Here is a 20,277-nt window from a genome sequence, read left to right as displayed (position 1 = left end):
CCCTTACCTACAGTAAAGAGGCCTCCACTAAATGTTGTTAAAGCTACTGGATTCATTTTTAATGGCCTTAATATTGACCAAGAACATTGTCCACCTAAAATGATCTACTGACTAGGCCAAAGACAACATGTTTTAATAAAATACATTACGTTTGTGATTTCACCCCATTTTGTCTTTTGGAACTTTGTTATCAGTACCTATAATACTGTTTGGATTTATATCAGTGATGAGCAATCATTTTTGGCCTCAGAGCTAACTGAGAAAAAAATGTAACGCATTTAAGGCCACATTATTTTCCTCTTCAAAATAAATATGGCTATATGAAATTCCTATGGAGGGGAAAATATGTATTTGTACAACTTTGCTGAATAAAAGAAAGTCAATGAGGATTTGGCACTGCTTTTTAGCTACTAAAATGTTTATATGTGGGTGTTTTACAATGTAGATACAGCTTTCTAATTTTTTATTCTAAAATTAGATTGCAGATATGTCGCATAGCTAGTCAGGCTGTAGGTATCTCTGGGGGCTGTGGGTTGCTCATTATTGGTTTTGCTTGTGATATTAATCAAAATAAGCTGATTTTTGTTGATCGATTATTTTATTAATCATAACAAACTTTAAAAGAATACTTTCTAATTTCAAAAATTATATTCCATTGTTTACTGACTTAAAGAAAATGCTTTTAGTATCACTGAAAATTGGTTAAAAAATCTTTTGAGTTTATATTTCCTCCATCTTAACATACCTTCACATAGAACACTGGCTGGAAACCAGAGCAGAACATAAATAAGAAAACAAAAGATGTGATAAATAACAGAAATACCAACAATACTTATTATGGTAGATTATAGAAAGAAGGTTTAATTTTTATGTGTGCAAGTAGGCACTGACTGAGGCATTTAGACACCATTGATTATAAAGTGCGTCAAATATAAATTTTGACACCCCCTTTTGACACACCCTTTTATTGAATTTTATAATTCAATAAAATCTAGGTTTCTTTCTTGGAATCAATCAGCTAAAGAACATGCATAGATGAACACTTATTAAATGCTAATAACAGTCTTTTATTACTTAAACTCCTGCAACAGTAATAACAACATATTGTACTTGCATATATCACATTTTATCCAAAGACCTCAAAGTCATTGTATGAAGCAACGTAGTGTTGGAAGGTCAAGATTCCACAGCATGTTAAATCTACTTAGTTATGGCATGGGAAATAGATTCCCAATAGTAGAACCAAAACAAAAGCTCAATGAAACAAGCTTAAATTTCTTGTGGTTTTAATTTTCTGAATTTCCAAATTTGCCACTTGTATCTTACCATATCTAAAATCTGGACTCGAGGTAAAAATGATTTTTACATGTTAGGAATAAGATGAGGATCAGCTTACAAATGAATAATTTTTTTTAATAGTTCAACAGTCCATCTCTGAAAAGCACATGGTGGAATGTCAGAAGTGGCTTTTTATAACCTAACTTTACACATCCTTGAGTTTTAGTAACCATGGCTATGATCCTTGCGTAGAAGAGAACATTTTAAACTGCAATGACATAAAGATGTAGCTCCATTATAAAGGAGCTATATCTTTTAGCACACTTACAGTTAACACAAAAGCAAAAGTGTGTTGATTCATTGACGGTCAGACTTTCAGTCTTTTATAGGTTTACAGTCTGTCTCCTTGCTTGAACCTCTTAGAAGATTTAACAATTCAAGTTTAACTGAGAGGCCCAAGTTAGTGTAATTTAAAACGAGTTTCTGTGGAATCCACAAAACTGCCAGGCCCCACTGGAGCGGGGTTATAGGCCAGCGTGAGAAGCCTGGGTAAGGAAGGAAAGGAGTCCCTGAGCTGTTCTGTTCTTGATTCAGGACACAAAGCACAGCTGTTCTTGGTCAGGGTCCCAGAGTGGGCATTTGGAGCATTTTCTTTCTTAAAAGAATTTCCAACACTATTTAAAAAGCAATTTCTTTTTGGACAATGTGGGTAAGGTTTGTACTTTTCAGTCAAATAGTAGTGCAACTCTTCCTGTGCCCTTCTTTATCTTGGAGGAGATGCAATATACGTTCATTTTTGGTTAATTCTGCTGGAAGTTTATTGGCCTGAAAGAAGAGAAGATAGGAATTAGGGAATTCTTACAGTTGGTGCGGTTTTAGGGACTCCAAAGGGGTGGCCCTGACTCAAACTTGACTTACTCCTTCACTGGTGAAAAACTTTACTGGACTCTCTGTTTTGTGTTAAATCATCAAAGGTCTGTTTAACATGTATAAATATGACCTGTTAGTCTCTTATCTCATTGTTAGGGTTATTTTTCTATCTAGCCATATCTTTTACTAGACTAATCTCCTGGAGGCCAGGGTCCATGTCTTATTAATCAGTGTATCATTTCTAGCACAATGCCTAGCATATCTAGTATATGCTCAATAAACAGTGGTAACATTAAATTTGATACCTTATATTTAAATAATTATATCTGGCAGCTTGTCTGCTATGGACTTGAGACTTGGGACTGGTGTCTTTTGATAAGAAGGCAGTTAGGAAACATCTAGGGCATGAGAGATATCTGAGAAAAAGCAGCTTCAGTGGCCTCTACTTTCCACCTGACCTGTCCCACTGTATGCCTTTTCTTTTCACGCATGGCTGAGACACATTCCTTATGCATTTATTTAGTGAGCAGCATGTCCCTACCACATGCAATAGACATTATGGGGCAGTGGTTCTCAAACTTTTTAGTCTCAGGACTTTTTTATATTCTTAAAAATTTTTGAGAACCCCAATAAGCTTTTATTTTTAACTTATTATAAGTGAAAACTGAAAAAAATTAAAAAATGTATTTATTAATTCATTCAAAGTAATAAATCCATTACAAGTTAACATAACTAACATATTTATAAAAAAAAAAACCCAAAATTTTCAATAACAAAAAGTTAGTGAGAAGAGTAGCATTGTGAACAGTTCCGCATATTTCTTTAAAGTGTAGCTTAATGGAAGACAATTGGGTTCTCATATCTGGTCCTGCATCCGATATGTTGTTTTGGTTTGAAGCATAGGAAGAAAATTCAGTTTCACGCAGATAGGTAGTTGGAAAAGAGAGAAGCATTTTAACAATCTTTTTAGATTATTGTAGATATTCTTCTTTGATGCTACGCCAACACAGGGTAAGTGGTAGTTTCTTAAAGGGAATTGCAGGGTGGAATTGAAACCATATCAATGAACTTTTCATACTCTGTTACATTAAAATCATAGGTCTGTGTATTTATAGGTAGAATTTGTAACATCGTGCACTGGTCATTTAGAAAATATTGGTTGACTGAGTTATGCAGATATTCCTAATGTTGACATGTTTCATTACATAATATCAAGAGTACATTTATTAATATTACCACTGATTCATCAAAAAAGCCTTTTAGTATTAGGAGGCTGTCAGGTTCATGCGGTAGATATAAATCATCCTTTCAAGTAAAAATGGGGTTCCATGAAAAAAGTGGCGGGTTCACATTGCAATTCAAACAATTGCACAAGTGCTTTTCCTTGATAACTGTCACACTTCAGTGTACAGTGGAAGTGCTTTATGCATACTTCCCATTTTGTCACACAGAATATTAAGATTTCACAAAGTTAAAATTGTTTACTGCTTCATCAAAGACACTTGTAAGTAAAACTGGTATTTCTGTAAAATAATCTACAAAATTTGTAAAATAATTTACAAAGGTTTGTAAAATCACTTGCCAGTACAGTCTGATATGTACTAAGGTACCAACAGTTTTGCCCACCATTGCTTCTGCATCGTTGGGGCAAATGTCAGCACAGTGAAAAAGGCAAATAACATCTGTGTATTAAGAATGTTGTTTTGACCTTAGACTTCCTGAAACGGCCTTGAGGACCCTCAATGGTCCACGAACCACACTTTGAGAACTATTGTTACAGATGAGTCAAAAGAATGTTGTTGGTATTTCAGCGGTGGGGAGGGGCATTAAAGGGTAGAAAGGCACTCAGCATAGGGGAGAGGGCTTGGATATAGGTGTTACCTGTCCCGCATTTTTTCCCCTCTGCAACCAAGCCTGGAATCCCAGCTGCTTTGTCTGGGACCCTGACCATAGATGGAGGTCCTGCAGTCCCACCTTCCAGGCTGGATCCTGCTCCTTGACCCCTACCTGCTAGCTAGGACCTCACTTCGGAGGAATTATGTAAAGATTTGTGAGGAATTGTGAGTTTGTTATAAGTGGTCTGCTGTCCTATGGCTGCACCTCGGCCTGTCACAAAGGACCCCTGACGATGATGTGAGACTGAATCAATCAGACAGAAAATTGCTACGCTATTCTATGCTACTGTAAACCAGAGGTTCCTCCATGTGGCCAAATTCCACTATTAGCTTAGTTCCTGCAGGACCAGACATTGAAGAGTTCTAAGGCCTGGGCCTGCAGAAAAATGCTCCTGGTAAACAGACCTAAGCTCCATCCAGTCTCAGAGTCCATTCAGGAATAACTAACTGTTTTGCATTGGTTATTGGTCCTCGGTCATCAGGCTGGCAGGTTGCCAGAGGACCCTTTACAGTCAGGAAGAAGAGGGGATCTGAGAAGCTGCACCTCTGTCCACAAGCTTGTCGGGTTACAGTGTGTGTGACAACAAGCTGTGTGATTATCTCCATGAATGTTCGTATCCTTTATCATTAACATAAGCTTTATACCCTCAAACTGTATTGTCAAGTTTTGGTCAATCACATTATTGCTTTGTGTGTCATCCAGATAGTTCTAAAAATCGGGTCTCATTCCTCCTCTCTTCTAGTTGGACCCCACTGAATTCTCGAGTTGCTGAGGATGTAAGGACTGTTATGATAGCTAGTGCTCACCTAGCTCCTAAAGGCCATCTTATTCGTTAGGAAGTAGGACCATAGGTCCATATTCAGGATAGCACTGCATCAAACCACTCTTTCCCTACTGCTCCTGGGAGATGTGTTCTGAGTCCTTAGTTGGGGATCGGGAGCACAGGACCCCTGTACCCACGGGGATGGCTACAGTGTGGAGAGTGGCCACTGGGATTGGTTACTCTCTTGTCAGACTCAAAGCCTCCAAGCAGAAGTCCTGGAAGCCCTGGAGCAGATGACTGCTTCTCTACTAGCTTAGAAGTCACTTTCTCTGGGAAGCCTTTCACAGCATTCTTTACTTCCCTGCTAATAGCTTTTGTCACTCTATTACAACTGCTTAATTGTGTTCATTCCCCACTAAACTCTGAGCTCCGTGAGGCAGAGACTCTGTGAATCTCATTCATCGTTGTCTCCCCAGGAAATAGCATCGTGCGTGGTATGTAGTAGGCATTCAATTTGTGTTAGTTGAATGAATGAATAAATGAATGAAGGCCAAGAATACCCCCTCAGGAGGTCTGGATGGCTGCTAGAATCTCAACACCCTTGCTTCTGGAGCTGCCTTTACAGAGGCTGGCTTCTACGGGGTGGCTGGTGGATGGGCTCCCTGGCAGCTACTCCCAGCTCTCTAAGGACATGTGTAGTATGAAACTCCAACATAAGCAGCCCACACATATATTCATATAGCTCTAGAGAGGGTCCAAAGTCCAGCACTGTGGTCACTGGAAATTCCCCATAATCATTATTGCTGAGATCCCGGGAGACACACAAAGAATTGCATTTTTCACTTTCTAAGGTAATGTTTTTCCCTTTGCCTTAATTCATTACTGAATGGCTTAGCAACGAGGATTGATCTCTTTAGGAAGCCTGTGTCCAAGGTCTAAAGGTAAGAGAGCAATTGTGATTTCAACTGGCTTATCACTCAGCCAGGTCAGCTGATGGAAAACAAATCCAAGTATCTTAAGAAGAAGCAAGCAGAAAAGTTGTCTTCAAACAGTTCAATGGTAGGAACAAGGAAATAATAATTCCACACACTAAGTGAAACTAAAAGAAAGAGACTCTTGGCATGTTGTTTAATAGCGCTTCTTAATGGTTTCTTTAAAAAATGTCATGATGTACTACATGTTTTTGTTTTTATTATTAATAAAATCGAACACAGTAGTTGATTCATCAAAAAAGCCTTTTAGTATTAGGAGGCTGTCAGGTTCATGCGGTAGATATAAATCATCCTGTCAAGTAAAAATGGGGTTCCATGAAAAAAGTGGCGGGTTCACATTGCAATTCAAACAATTGCACAAGTGCTTTTCCTTGATAACTGTCACACTTCAGTGTACAGTGGAAGTGCTTTATGCATACTTCCCATTTTGTCACACAGAATATTAAGATTTCACAAAGTTAAAATTGTTTACTGCTTCATCAAAGACACTTGTAAGTAAAACTGGTATTTCTGTAAAATAATCTACAAAATTTGTAAAATAATTTACAAAGGTTTGTAAAATCACTTGCCAGTACAGTCTGATATGTACTAAGGTACCAACAGTTTTGCCCACCATTGCTTCTGCATTGTTGGGGCAAATGTCAGCACAGTGAAAAAGGCAAATAACATCTGTGTATTAAGAATGTTGTTTTGACCTTAGACTTCCTGAAACGGCCTTGAGGACCCTCAATGGTCCACGAACCACACTTTGAGAACTATTGTTACAGATGAGTCAAAAGAATGTTGTTGGTATTTCAGCGGTGGGGAGGGGCATTAAAGGGTAGAAAGGCACTCAGCATAGGGGAGAGGGCTTGGATATAGGTGTTACCTGTCCCGCATTTTTTCCCCTCTGCAACCAAGCCTGGAATCCCAGCTGCTTTGTCTGGGACCCTGACCATAGATGGAGGTCCTGCAGTCCCACCTTCCAGGCTGGATCCTGCTCCTTGACCCCTACCTGCTAGCTAGGACCTCACTTCGGAGGAATTATGTAAAGATTTGTGAGGAATTGTGAGTTTGTTATAAGTGGTCTGCTGTCCTATGGCTGCACCTCGGCCTGTCACAAAGGACCCCTGACGATGATGTGAGACTGAATCAATCAGACAGAAAATTGCTACGCTATTCTATGCTACTGTAAACCAGAGGTTCCTCCATGTGGCCAAATTCCACTATTAGCTTAGTTCCTGCAGGACCAGACATTGAAGAGTTCTAAGGCCTGGGCCTGCAGAAAAATGCTCCTGGTAAACAGACCTAAGCTCCATCCAGTCTCAGAGTCCATTCAGGAATAACTAACTGTTTTGCATTGGTTATTGGTCCTCGGTCATCAGGCTGGCAGGTTGCCAGAGGACCCTTTACAGTCAGGAAGAAGAGGGGATCTGAGAAGCTGCACCTCTGTCCACAAGCTTGTCGGGTTACAGTGTGTGTGACAACAAGCTGTGTGATTATCTCCATGAATGTTCGTATCCTTTATCATTAACATAAGCTTTATACCCTCAAACTGTATTGTCAAGTTTTGGTCAATCACATTATTGCTTTGTGTGTCATCCAGATAGTTCTAAAAATCGGGTCTCATTCCTCCTCTCTTCTAGTTGGACCCCACTGAATTCTCGAGTTGCTGAGGATGTAAGGACTGTTATGATAGCTAGTGCTCACCTAGCTCCTAAAGGCCATCTTATTCGTTAGGAAGTAGGACCATAGGTCCATATTCAGGATAGCACTGCATCAAACCACTCTTTCCCTACTGCTCCTGGGAGATGTGTTCTGAGTCCTTAGTTGGGGATCGGGAGCACAGGACCCCTGTACCCACGGGGATGGCTACAGTGTGGAGAGTGGCCACTGGGATTGGTTACTCTCTTGTCAGACTCAAAGCCTCCAAGCAGAAGTCCTGGAAGCCCTGGAGCAGATGACTGCTTCTCTACTAGCTTAGAAGTCACTTTCTCTGGGAAGCCTTTCACAGCATTCTTTACTTCCCTGCTAATAGCTTTTGTCACTCTATTACAACTGCTTAATTGTGTTCATTCCCCACTAAACTCTGAGCTCCGTGAGGCAGAGACTCTGTGAATCTCATTCATCGTTGTCTCCCCAGGAAATAGCATCGTGCGTGGTATGTAGTAGGCATTCAATTTGTGTTAGTTGAATGAATGAATAAATGAATGAAGGCCAAGAATACCCCCTCAGGAGGTCTGGATGGCTGCTAGAATCTCAACACCCTTGCTTCTGGAGCTGCCTTTACAGAGGCTGGCTTCTACGGGGTGGCTGGTGGATGGGCTCCCTGGCAGCTACTCCCAGCTCTCTAAGGACATGTGTAGTATGAAACTCCAACATAAGCAGCCCACACATATATTCATATAGCTCTAGAGAGGGTCCAAAGTCCAGCACTGTGGTCACTGGAAATTCCCCATAATCATTATTGCTGAGATCCCGGGAGACACACAAAGAATTGCATTTTTCACTTTCTAAGGTAATGTTTTTCCCTTTGCCTTAATTCATTACTGAATGGCTTAGCAACGAGGATTGATCTCTTTAGGAAGCCTGTGTCCAAGGTCTAAAGGTAAGAGAGCAATTGTGATTTCAACTGGCTTATCACTCAGCCAGGTCAGCTGATGGAAAACAAATCCAAGTATCTTAAGAAGAAGCAAGCAGAAAAGTTGTCTTCAAACAGTTCAATGGTAGGAACAAGGAAATAATAATTCCACACACTAAGTGAAACTAAAAGAAAGAGACTCTTGGCATGTTGTTTAATAGCGCTTCTTAATGGTTTCTTTAAAAAATGTCATGATGTACTACATGTTTTTGTTTTTATTATTAATAAAATCGAACACAGTAGTAGACACATAAAAGTTCAAAGAGTAGATAAGTATAAAATGAAAATTACTTTTCATATCTTTCCCTGTGAATAAGCACCATTCCTACTTCCTCCTTCAAAAGTCAGTAGTTCAGTGTTTCCTCAAGATCTTTCCTAGGTCACTATCCCCATGCCCCTACCCCAATCTGTACATTTGACTGCTTATGCAGATGTTGAATAAGAAGAAATAAGGCAGTTTTTTCTATGGTTATTGTGCACCTTCCACCTCCAAATTTGGCCTAATTGTAAACTAAGGATTTTGATTCATAAAAATTATAGGTTGATGTAACAGTAGTATAAAGCCCTGCTAACAACATAAAAGCAACACTGTCCCCATGTAGTCACTGAATAGAGCACAAACAATTCTTAACATATGAGCATAAAACTTACGGGAGATGGCGATAAACTACCAGAATTTTGACATTTTTAGGACTCTTCTTTGATGACAGAACACTCATAACCCTATTCCCCACAACTCCTGCCCCACTACTCCCCGCCCTGGGAAGCTGCACCATTTTTAGCAGAAAAACATTGATGATATAGGGTTTTTAGTATAATTCTCTGGGTCCAAATGTACTGCTTACTCATAATCTAATGACAACTTCACATGCCATTGCTATGCTGAGGTATAAAGATGGTGACAGGAGCCAGAGAAATGTAGAGATGTTACCTTAGTTTAGGTAGACACTGCCTTATTTCTTTGTGTCGGTGCCTAATGGAGTTAAAAAATGGGTAAGGTAAGGCCAGTACCTTGTTTTTCAGGGCTGGATCTGCCCCTGCTTCCAGGAGCAGTGCGACTGTTTTAATATTCCCGCTGAGCACAGCCGCATGGAGTGCCGATGTCCCATTCTAAGAGAAAACAACAGAGTGTGTCAGGAGTGAGCTCACAGCCATCAGCTCTCGGCTTGGCTTTTATCATGAACCAGCCTGTGTGATGAAACTGTAACATCAGAGCCTTACACTTCCTTATATTCCCTTTTCAAAGTCATGTCAGCATCTAACATAGTGTCCTCAGGTACAGAGTAGATGGTCAGTGTAAATACTGCCAATGTTCTTTTGCAAGTGAAACAAATCTGGCCCAGGGTGCACATGACCTCAAGATCACTCGGTCAGTTTTATATATGTTAGAACTTGCTGTGGGAAAAAAACAACAATGCTGTGTCAAACACTTTTTTTTCCTTTGAGGACAACATATATAAACTTCGTGCTTTATATGAATTTCCAGCAATGCTGGAAGAATGGCTGGCTAACCAACTGGTTGACCTGTCAGCCCAGCTACACATGTTCTGCTCACTAGGGCAGGCAGGAAGGAGAGCAACTAGAGTTACAAGGCATAAGAGTAAGAGCATGTGGGGTGAGGAAAGCCCCAGGGTTGGAGCATTTCTGAGCATAGAAGGGCCTAGTGGATAGGTTGCTGACATTTCATGGAATTCATCACAAATATTTATTGAAATAAGGAAGCGGCTGAGGTGCAGCATACAGCCAGATTCTGGAAGGGGAGAGGAAGAGAATATCACAAACCTAATATAAGAACGATGGACAGTCTTATGACATCTGTTCCAAAAGGTACATACGTCTCTGGTGAATACTACCTAAATGCAAGCTTAGTTTCCAAATTAACTACTTATTAAAAAAAAAAAAAGTTTTCTTATTCTTATAAAAGAGTAAAATATAATACCCAGAGAAAAATTCCAACAAAATAGCATTTTTCCATGTTTGCTTTTATACATATGGCAGTTCACTAATATGGTAACATTTCACTTATCTAAATCTTAACCAACCTATTAATTGACTGCACCTATGTGCAACATGGCCCAGAATTAAAAACCAAGCCAAAAAAGAGCTGTTTGAAATAAGACTAGATATTGCAAAGTCCATTTCTGAAGCTCATTTCTTTTATTCGTAGAAAGTTTACTTTCTCAGGCTATTATTCATACTTTACAAACAATATTAACAAGTGCAGCTTCCTGGCTTCTAGGCTCATGGAAGATTAGCAGTAGCTCATTGGGACAGTGGGGAGAGGCCAACACACTGACAAGAGCAGCTCTTATCAGCGGACAGCAAGAATGGAGCCTAAAGACATAAAGATCAGAATCAGAGTATCCCAAAAGCCTCTAGGGTCCCTCAAGGGCAGGTAGAATATATACCTCAATAAACCCTGAAGGCACTAAGCCACTGTTGTAAGTTTAGAACAGGTTTGGTGTCCTCTATTTAAGAAAACAGGAGAGTGTATACCAGGGTCAGCAAACTATAGCTCGCGAGCCAAACCTAGCCTGCTGCCTGTTTTTCTATGTCCTGGCAGCTAAGAATTAAAAAAATTAAAAGACACATGAAAATATGAAATTCCAGAAACACAATGTCTATAAATAAAGTTTTGCGGGAATTCAATCACATTTTTGTTTTTGTTTTTGTATTTTCTATGGTTACTTTTGTGCTATAATGACAGAATTGAGCAGTTGCAACAGAGACTGTATGGCCCACAAAACCTAAAATATTTACCAACTGACCTTTTATTGAAAAAGACTGCCAAGCCTCATATATACTCTAGTTTAGAAATATTTTAGTCTGAAATGATTACAACTTAAAAAAGAATTTGGGGGCTCTGTTTTCTGGAAGACCTAGCTCTCTCTCCAGAATGACACATTCTCTGAGGTGTCCAGATGTTTGAGGCTTATTTTATTTCGCCTGAGGTGATAGCGTGGTTCTTTGCTCCAGGTAATGGAGATAAGGAACGTGAACACCTGTCCTGTGTGTTTTGTGGGACAAAAAGTCATGTGTTTCATGATTTATGGAGGATTTCACAAATCCTCCAGTGGTATGCCAATATAGTTGACTTTCCAATTTAGCAATTTCATTACTAATTTTTTTCTGGAAAACTAGGTACTGACAAACCCTGGTTTGTTCTTTTTACCACCTTCTCATTTCTACCAGTGCCCATGAATCTCCAACATTAAGAAATTACAAGTATGTTCTTTCAAGAACACAGCTAACCATGTGAATTATTCCAAGATTCTACTGCAGTTCCCAAGTATAGACTACTTAATTTCTAACTTCTTTCTTTTACAGATTGGTAAAAATTTCTCTTTAGCTCTTACCTTCAAAATACCAAGGGTGGGTGAGAATTTCAGCAACTCCTCTATAACATTATTATACCCTTTGTTGGCTGCTTTCAGTAAAGCTGTTGTACCATCCTTCACAGACAGAGGAAAACAAAAGTTGATTATTAACATATGTGTGTGTTGGCTGAAAACAAAGTATTAGTTGAGAATTAGGAATATGCTTGTCAGAAAAAAGGAAAATGCATAAAACACAGACCTGCAACGTCTCAATCTAGAAGCATTTTAGAGCATATTAAGCAGTTAATTCTATGTGAAAGAATACCAGACAAAATATGCGACTTCTTATATTATCTTAGAATCCTGCCATTTGGGAATTCATATTCTTCCAGTTCCTGAGACCACCAGGTAAGGGACAAGGGGAATTTCAAGAGCATATTTTTAGGACATAGATGGACTAAAGAGGAATTCTATGCAGTTTATGACTTAGCAGAAATTAATGGTTGACGTATTTGCAATGGTTTAAATAATTCTTGAATTGTATTAATTTACTGTTTTAAAATTCAAAATGTGCTTTTCATTTTGCCTTCGCTTGTATGTAACTTTGCTCTCTTCTGCTCTGCGTATCTGTTTGTCTGTAGTATGTATGTGGTAGAGGAGAGGAGAAAGAGGATCAATTGAAATCTGTTTAAAAAAAAGTGCAAAGACAAGTTCAAAAATTAATATTCTACTTCTGACATCATTTTTTTGGCCTTAAAAAAGAATTTTTCCAAATTCCTTCTTCTCCTGCTTTAATGTATCAACTGCTGCTGCATTTGGAGGATTTAGCTCTCAGAGTTCTCCCACAGTAAAGTACAGACCCCAACTTGCTCTAACGGTTTAGCTGGAATCAGGAAGAAAGAAGGTAAGAAAAGGGGATTTTTCTTCTCTGGCTTCAGAGACTAAGGAAAGAAGAAAAAGAGAGTGGGAGAAGGGAAATGAAGTGGTCAGGAACGTGTCTTCTGCTTTCCTTTTTCTGAGCTCCACTTGGAAAAGGGAGGTGGGTCACATAAGCAGGACTAATTACTAAGGGCAAAGAGTCCAGACACTGTATGAAAAGAGAGAGAGAGAGAAAAGAGAATAATAGCACAGTGTGGTCAGACAGCAGGATCTCCCCAAGCTGCTTTTGCTTCCCATGGGGGCACAGAGTCTGCTGTCTGACTCACCAAGGCAGAAGAATCAGGTGACACCAGCAAAGGTTAAATGGAGGCCGATAGGAAATGGGGCAGGGGTCTGCAGCTTGGTGAGCCAGGCGAGGCGGAGCCAGTCTGGAGCATTGCGGAGACCCCAAACCACGGACTCCTTACACAACCCGCGCTTCCAGCTGCACTGCAGCCCAGTGTCAGCAGGCGGCGCAGCGCCAGGGGCACATTAACCAAGGACAGCCACAGACTCCGGCTCCTCCCTCTCCCGTCCTCCTAGCTTCATCCAGGAGTCCTGTTATGTGGAGGAGCATCTCCGAAGAAGCAAACATTTTTTTTTTTTCCTTAAAGAGACTGAGCAGCACTTGCTAAGTTTCAACTGATTGAGACTTTTGTTTTCCGGCTAAAGAGCAGGTGGAGGTTGGGAGAAAACCCAGGTGAGTTACAGACAAAATAAAGCCGCATTTTCTCTGCACTTCTAAACCGAGTTAAACTTTGGAACTTCACCGCAGGTATTGTCCACCCTGAATCCCCATGTTGTGCAGTTTTCACACAAACTCACGTTCCGGGCGGCGTCGCGGTCGGCTCCACGCAGAAGCATCACCCTCACCACCTCGCTGTGGCCCATCTGAGACGCGATCCACAGCGGCGCCGTCCCGTCCTGCACGACAGGACACACTTGGATCAGTAGAAGATCACATAGCATCCATATAGCAGCAAGTTAACACCCGGAAAGAAGATTCCGCTGACAAATGAGGAGGGTGATTTCAAGTCAGTTACATCGTCTGGTATTTGGCATTACCTGGACCACTTACTAATTGCCAATATTAATTTTTTGGCTGATAAAACAGCCATTTTATGGCACGATCTTTTATCACACAGTGTGGTACAAGACTTCATGGAATGCAGTGTGGGAAGCGATTGCATTGCACACCCAAATTTCACAAACCCAGAGAGGAGAAGCCAGCCTGTCTTTATTTTCCCCAAGGCTCTGTCAGTTTGTTTGCTTTTCTGGTGGGTTCACACAGCACACTGGGCTTAGTGCGGACCCTTCATTCCCACAGAAGAGTGGAGGGGAGCACTTTCCTTGGAGGGGGGCTCTGAGGGTCAGAGAACAAAAGAGATTTCTCCCACTCTTCTGTTCTGATGTCCAGAACTCGCCACAGCCACATCATTTTTAGGGACTTTAATTTTATGCAGAATGTGATAATGTGTCTTCTAGGAAGTGCTGCACTCTAGCTAGTTATAGCAGGATGACATTTTGGGTAATACTTCCTGTGTGTTATTCCTCCCACAACCCTCTTCCCATGAACACTAGGCCACGAGGCTGAGATGTACTGCTCCAGAGGAAAAAAAGGTGAAACGTCCAAGGGACAGAGAAGGATTTGACAGAAGGGTGATTCCTGCCAAACAGAAAGGAAAACAGAAAACCTTTCCAGTGCTGGAAGGAAGTGAATTCACCCCTCTGGGATAAATTTAGGTTGGGTAAGCTAAGGTGGTAGAAACATACAAATTATGGTGAATTCTAGAATGGGAAGGATTTTCTCTTGTTTTTGGGATGGAACTCAGGAAAACTGCAAGTTCCTTACAGAAGCTCTGCTCTTGGCTGTTGCCTGAGAGAGAAGAGAATTGACTGCGGGAGTTCTCTGGGCCAATGGACCCGGGACATGCACCGATCCCCCTACTCCATGTCCACTAGGCATCTGAGCACCCAGGAGTCCCTGCCTGCCTGTGAGAAATTGGAAGTGCTAGGTAAACAGTGGCCTGGAATAAGCCTGGAGTTAGGAAAAAAAGGCCACATTTCATGGACAGAGACAATGGCAGAGCCAGCATATGGTAGAACCAGCTGCATCTCCAGGGTACCAGTACAGGATACCCAGGGACCAGAGAGGCTAGACAAGCCCACACAAGAAGACGTGAGCATCCCCACCTCTACCCCGATGCCAGGTGATAGTCTGACCTCTGAAGCTTAGGTCACTTTGGAGAAAAGGGCAGGAGGAGGAAGGAGGACCCAGAGTTGACTAAACTTAACCTCTGAGGTAATTCAGGTAATACGGCCCAAAAGGCTGTCAGATAAGACTGAATTAGTCACCAGTGGGAATAGGGGCTGAAGAGCAAGATGACTCAGTTAGAGGATATAAAGTTTCCTTTTTTGCTGGAGTATGGAATTTCAACAACAGTCTACTAGCCACAGCAGGCAGAGGATTATTGCCCATTGCTGTCCTGGCAAAGGGACAAAGGACAAAGACATTTGAACAGGTTGTTGGATGGTGGCAAATCAAGAGCCTAGAAGGATCTGAGAGTGCTGAAGAGCAGCAGGAGGCATCTCTGTGCCTTGGAAGACTTATGGGGAAGAAGTGCTGAAACAAGGGATAAAAGAAGGCTGCAAACACCCTCGCCCTGCTTGGCCCTTACAAGGGCCTTTGAGAAGTACCTTTCAATCTGAATATTATGTATCATTATCAATGTAAATACACAATACCTTAATTTGTACTTTTAGTTTACAAAGCACTTCTACATTCATTCTTTAACTTTATTCTCCCAGTTCAGGAGAATTATTCATTCATTCGACCACCCAACAATTATTAAGCATTTTCTTAGTCTCAGGCAGAGTACTAAAAATAAGACCTGGTTCCTGTTATCAAAGGAATTAAGTCTAGTGGAGAAGAGACATGGAGATTTCAGTATGATTGTAGTGCTATAACAAAATATAGACAAAAATGTCCCGGATGAACCAGGAGAGGGGCCTTCTTACTGCATGGGAGTTACAGGGTCAGCTTCACAGATGGGGTGATGTCTGAGCTGGGTCTTGAAGGAGGACTAGGATTTTGCCAGGCGGGAGAGAGGGGAGAGGGCATTCCATGTAGAAGGAAAAACATCTACAGTCACAGTGGCTTGGACAGGCGCAGATGGTTCAGGCAGGGTGGGAAATCCACCTGGATGCAGCCCAAAGGGCTGTGGGTGGGATCCCAGGAGGCAAGAGAAGAAGTCTGGGTTCCACAAAGGCTGTTCTGGAGCTCAGGTGCTGATGCACTCACTTCTCCCTCTTTACCTGCTCTGGGTTCATATTTGTTCTTTGTCAATATCGCCACCGGAGGGCAGCCAAGGAAAGGCGGCCAGCAGCCTGTTTGCTGTGCTTTCAGAGGGTTTGTTTTCAGTAAAATTCTATTAATTGACACTAGTATGTTGAAAAGTGCTGAGAGGTGCTATATTGGGAACAACTATTAATATCATAACAGAAATGCTAACACTCAAATTCTATCACCTTAATTGCAATAGTTACAGCAGGTGGAAAAAGAAGTCACCATTTCCCGGTTATGAGACCTCAGGTAAATTACTCTGTGTCTCAGTGTCTCCTTCTGCAAAAATATTAGACTCACAGATATATTTGTGAATGAGAAAACATATAAAAAGGTGCTGAGCACAAGGACTGGCTAACAGATGCTTTGAACATGGTAACTGAATTCAAAAGGTATTTATCAGGAGAAATGGCAAGTACCTTAATTTCTACTTTTATTTACAAAGCATTTCCATATGCATTATTTAATTTGATCCTCCCAGTTTTTATGCAGGATAACTGATTGAGCAGATAGGAACAATTGGTAAAATGAGATTTGGGGGGACACCTGTGTATTTCATTACCGTTAATTACTTGTCCAAATCTGGTTTTTGAACCCAGGGAGTTGAATGTGAGGTAGAGCATTATTGTCAAATCAAATTATTTATCAATTATATAGTTTATGAATAGGAGAAGTCTTCCTCTTCTGTACACCTCAATCTCTGCTTTCTTTTATTTTTTCTTTATGTTATAATGGTCAGAATTTCATTTTGAAGACGACTTCAAAATAGAAATGATGGAAATTCAGTCAGTTTAGCTCCTTTTTGTAGAGTTTTGGCGAGAACTGGAGTAGAATAAAATATTTAAAACATTTATATAAGTTTTTGAATACTTCTTGACAAAAATACATATATTTTAAAGTATATTAAATTGAATAAATCATCATGAAGTGTAAGTTACAACCTCTACAATGCTTTTTTTAAAAAAAGAAATAGAACACTTAGCTTGAAGGAGATGAGATTCATGGGGTTATTATAGCTGTCATTTACTACTTGTGTGCCTACCAGGTGGAAAGGATTTAGACTCATTTTGCAGACCAAGTGATTAAAAGAAGACTGACAGGTGAAATTTACCAGAGACTTTGGTTAAATGTAAGAAAGAAATGATAATGAAGGCTGGTTAAAGATTAAATGAGCTGATGAGGTAGTGGAGAGCTCTCCATACCTAGAAGGATTCCCCGACAGCTCCACAGGACTCTTAGAGAAAGGATTCAAGTACCTGTCGAATGGTTCAATGGGTGACTTTTGCAGTTCCTTCCAACTCTGTTATTCCCTCATTCCATTTGTGCTAACATTTTTGAGGATCCTCTAATACATTTTTTATAGATAGATCAAAGCATGAGATGGAATATATGATAAGATTTGTATTAGAGACTAAATCTTACATAGCCTTTTTAGGCTCCTAAAGATTATTGAGAAAAAAATAATTAAAACCATTCTCCTCCATGGGAATGAGTATATTAAGTGGCACTAGCTCTTTGTTTCTACTATCTTCCAGTCCTCACACTTAGGCTACTTCACTTGTAGGCTCCAGGCATACAGAAAGTCTTGAAGTCCAATTCTATTCTGAGTTGGCGGCTCAAGAGGTATAAGGAACCTAATTGGTAGCAGACAGAGTTCAGTATTGAGACAACTTTGCTACCAATCCTATTCTTACCTGGAGCCCATTTCTCATTACTGTGTCCCTGCTCAGTGTACCTGATCCAGCAAATGGGTATATAAAAGATGTTACCAGATGCCTGTATTGACCATAGCCTGACTCCATTCTCCCCAGCCACAGGTGATCAGACCAAGAATGGGCAGCCCAGCCAGTGCTCTGTGGCTTGGTGTACAAAGATGAGATATAACAATGACATGGCTACCCTAAGAGTTTGGTAGTCTGACCTGTAAACTTGAGGACCACATATAAGACAAGTAAGCAGAGCAACTGTCCCCCCACCAGAAAAAAAAAAAAGAGTGAAGAGAGAGAAAAAGAAGCAAGAGGGGACTTTGAGATGACAGAGATCACATGGCTCACAAGAGAAAGAGTACAACCTTGATTTCTGATAGGTTTTCTGTTCCAGTGAGTCCTAATGGAACAGAAATATAATAGCAATACCTAACATTTACTAAGCAATTGGTGCATATCAGCCACTGCATTAAGAGTTTTGCAGGGATTATTTCATACTTACAATATGCCTATAGTAAAGGTACAATTGTTATCTTAGTTTTACAAATGAAAAAAATGAAGATTCAAGGAGAGTAAATGACTTGCTCAAGGTCATGCAGTTAATAAGCAAACTGAGCCTATGTTTCATTTCCTTAAGATATCCATATCTCTATAACAACCAAGCAGCCTCCCACCCCCATCCCAACCTTCTCCAAGACCTGGGTCTGGCTCCCTGGCTGGCTCTCACAGTCTTCCTGGGACTAGTGTCCTGCCTGTGAGCCTGGGTGCTCCATCTGAGTCTGTCCTAGTTCCGGTCCCTGATCACTGTGTACTGCAGCCTTTCAGATATCATTGGCACTCTGCCCAAGCCACAGGGCACCTTCCAGAGTCAGCATACCCCTTCTGAGTGCCTACCATGCACAGAGGGAACACAAGCGGTAGGCCCACCCTATTGCTGTCTGTTCCCATCTCCAAGCTCTCAGGATACTGCACCAATCCATTGGCTCTACTTTCTCCCATTGCCCACCACTTGATTCACCCCTCCAAGCTTGCAACCCGGAAGAACCGTTATTATCTAGGTCCCAGCCTCTCTGCATACAAGTCCAAACCAAGGATTCTATTAGAGAAGGCACTTTATGAGATGGCCTTTCTGCCAGGCTTCAAAGAAATACTGATTAGCACAGTAAGAGGACTAGATAGAGATGAATGACGACAGGCCAATCTCGGCTTTGGGTAAACAGAGTCAGACTTTTACCACTCACTAAAAGTATTATAAAAGTATTATTTAATAAGGTGGGTGAGTTGAGTTGGGAAAAGTATATGTCAAAGCATTTTGTTAATAGAAAAACAGAATAAATAGCCATCTCAGCTAATGATTAAAAAGGTTTGATCGATAAGACATCATTTCTCACACACTCTTTTTCCCAACATTTTCCTTTTGGCAACGAAGAATAGAATTTTAACTGAATTTTGATTAAGTGGGTATAGAAATTAATCTTATGTCTTGGCATTTTTGTTTTATCTGGAACTGTTAAGAGTTCAAAGTTTAATAATACTTTTTAAGTGGCTATTATATCTAAGAGTGAAGGCCTTTAACGGTGTTCCTAAGATCCTTCTACTTCCTCTAGGAAATGTTTGACTATGAAACTTGAAAGAAAATAATATTGGGTCAAATGCTGAATTTAAAGTAACATTGTTTATCACTGACAAATATTTCAATATTGTATTTTCTGTGAAAAATGCTACTCTCGTGTAGAAAGACAATTACATATTTCACCCTTAAAAAATAAGGTTTGACTTATATCAACTCTACTTGGTGAAGATCCATAGAAAGAACTGAAAATGAGTTTTTAGAGCGACTATGGATTTCAGTGATCTCTACAACTCTTAACCTCTTTATCTAGGACAACTTAAAAGAAAAAATTTTTCAAGTTTCAAATCAAAAACATAGTTTTTCCAAAGTCTGCCTGTTGCTTGCTTTGTAATTATAATTCCTTCTCATAAATATATTAAAAAGGGTTTCAGTTAGTTCGTCAGTGATTGAATTACAAGGAAAAGTAATTTCTGTCATCATTCAGATTCCCTGCAGCTCAGATCAAATGTCAGCTGACTAATTTCAGAGAAACTTGGTTAACGTCTTGTTACAGTGTGCCATTAAATGTCAGGACTCCATAGAATGGCAGTGCAAAAATTATAAATCAGATTTATCTAAAAATATCAAGAAATTAAATGAGGCAAATATCATTGTCTTTATTTTATAAATCCAAGAATGTTCTGACGACTCAGTGCGTCAGCTGAGATTTCATAATAGAAGATATCCAAATGCCCTACCTATACAATATTCTATCATGTGCAGGCCATTTTAATGAAAAGTTTTAATTAGACTTTTTCTTCTTAACCTCCTCATAACTATGACAAAGGCAGCTAGGCTGATATCACTTTTGCTATATTTATGACACTACCTGTTTTTCTGGAGTGAAATTAAATATGCAGAGTTTACCCTTTTAGAGAAGACAGAACTTGGACTAGATTGACCTTTTATTTATAAGCTCATGGCAGGCAGTAAAAAGATTATGGCTTTTATAGGTACAGTGG

At 40.2% G+C, this 20,277-nt stretch overlaps 1 protein-coding gene across 4 annotated transcripts in view; it reads right to left on the bottom strand.

Annotated features, from left to right (window-relative positions):
- Positions 1-20,277, bottom strand: part of ANKRD29 (ankyrin repeat domain 29) — a 47,867-nt gene that overhangs the window by 756 nt on the left and 26,834 nt on the right. For all 4 annotated transcript variants that reach the window (XM_023530812.1, XM_023530810.1, XM_023530809.1 and 1 more), the window contains exons 7-10: positions 13,480-13,578; positions 11,776-11,871; positions 9,431-9,529; positions 8-2,103 (exon numbers count right to left, since the gene is read on the bottom strand). In XM_023530812.1, the coding sequence (XP_023386580.1) occupies positions 2,008-2,103; positions 9,431-9,529; positions 11,776-11,871; positions 13,480-13,578 (390 nt within the window). In that variant the 3' untranslated portion in view covers positions 8-2,007. The remainder of the gene's footprint in view (positions 1-7; positions 2,104-9,430; positions 9,530-11,775; positions 11,872-13,479; positions 13,579-20,277) is intronic.

The sequence above is a fragment of the Pteropus vampyrus genome, unplaced genomic scaffold (assembly GCF_000151845.1).
Source record: "Pteropus vampyrus isolate Shadow unplaced genomic scaffold, Pvam_2.0 Scaffold55, whole genome shotgun sequence".
Taxonomy (NCBI): Eukaryota; Metazoa; Chordata; class Mammalia; order Chiroptera; family Pteropodidae; genus Pteropus; species Pteropus vampyrus.
Note: the sequence above shows the minus strand (reverse complement) of the source record. Positions and strands in the feature narration are given on the sequence as shown.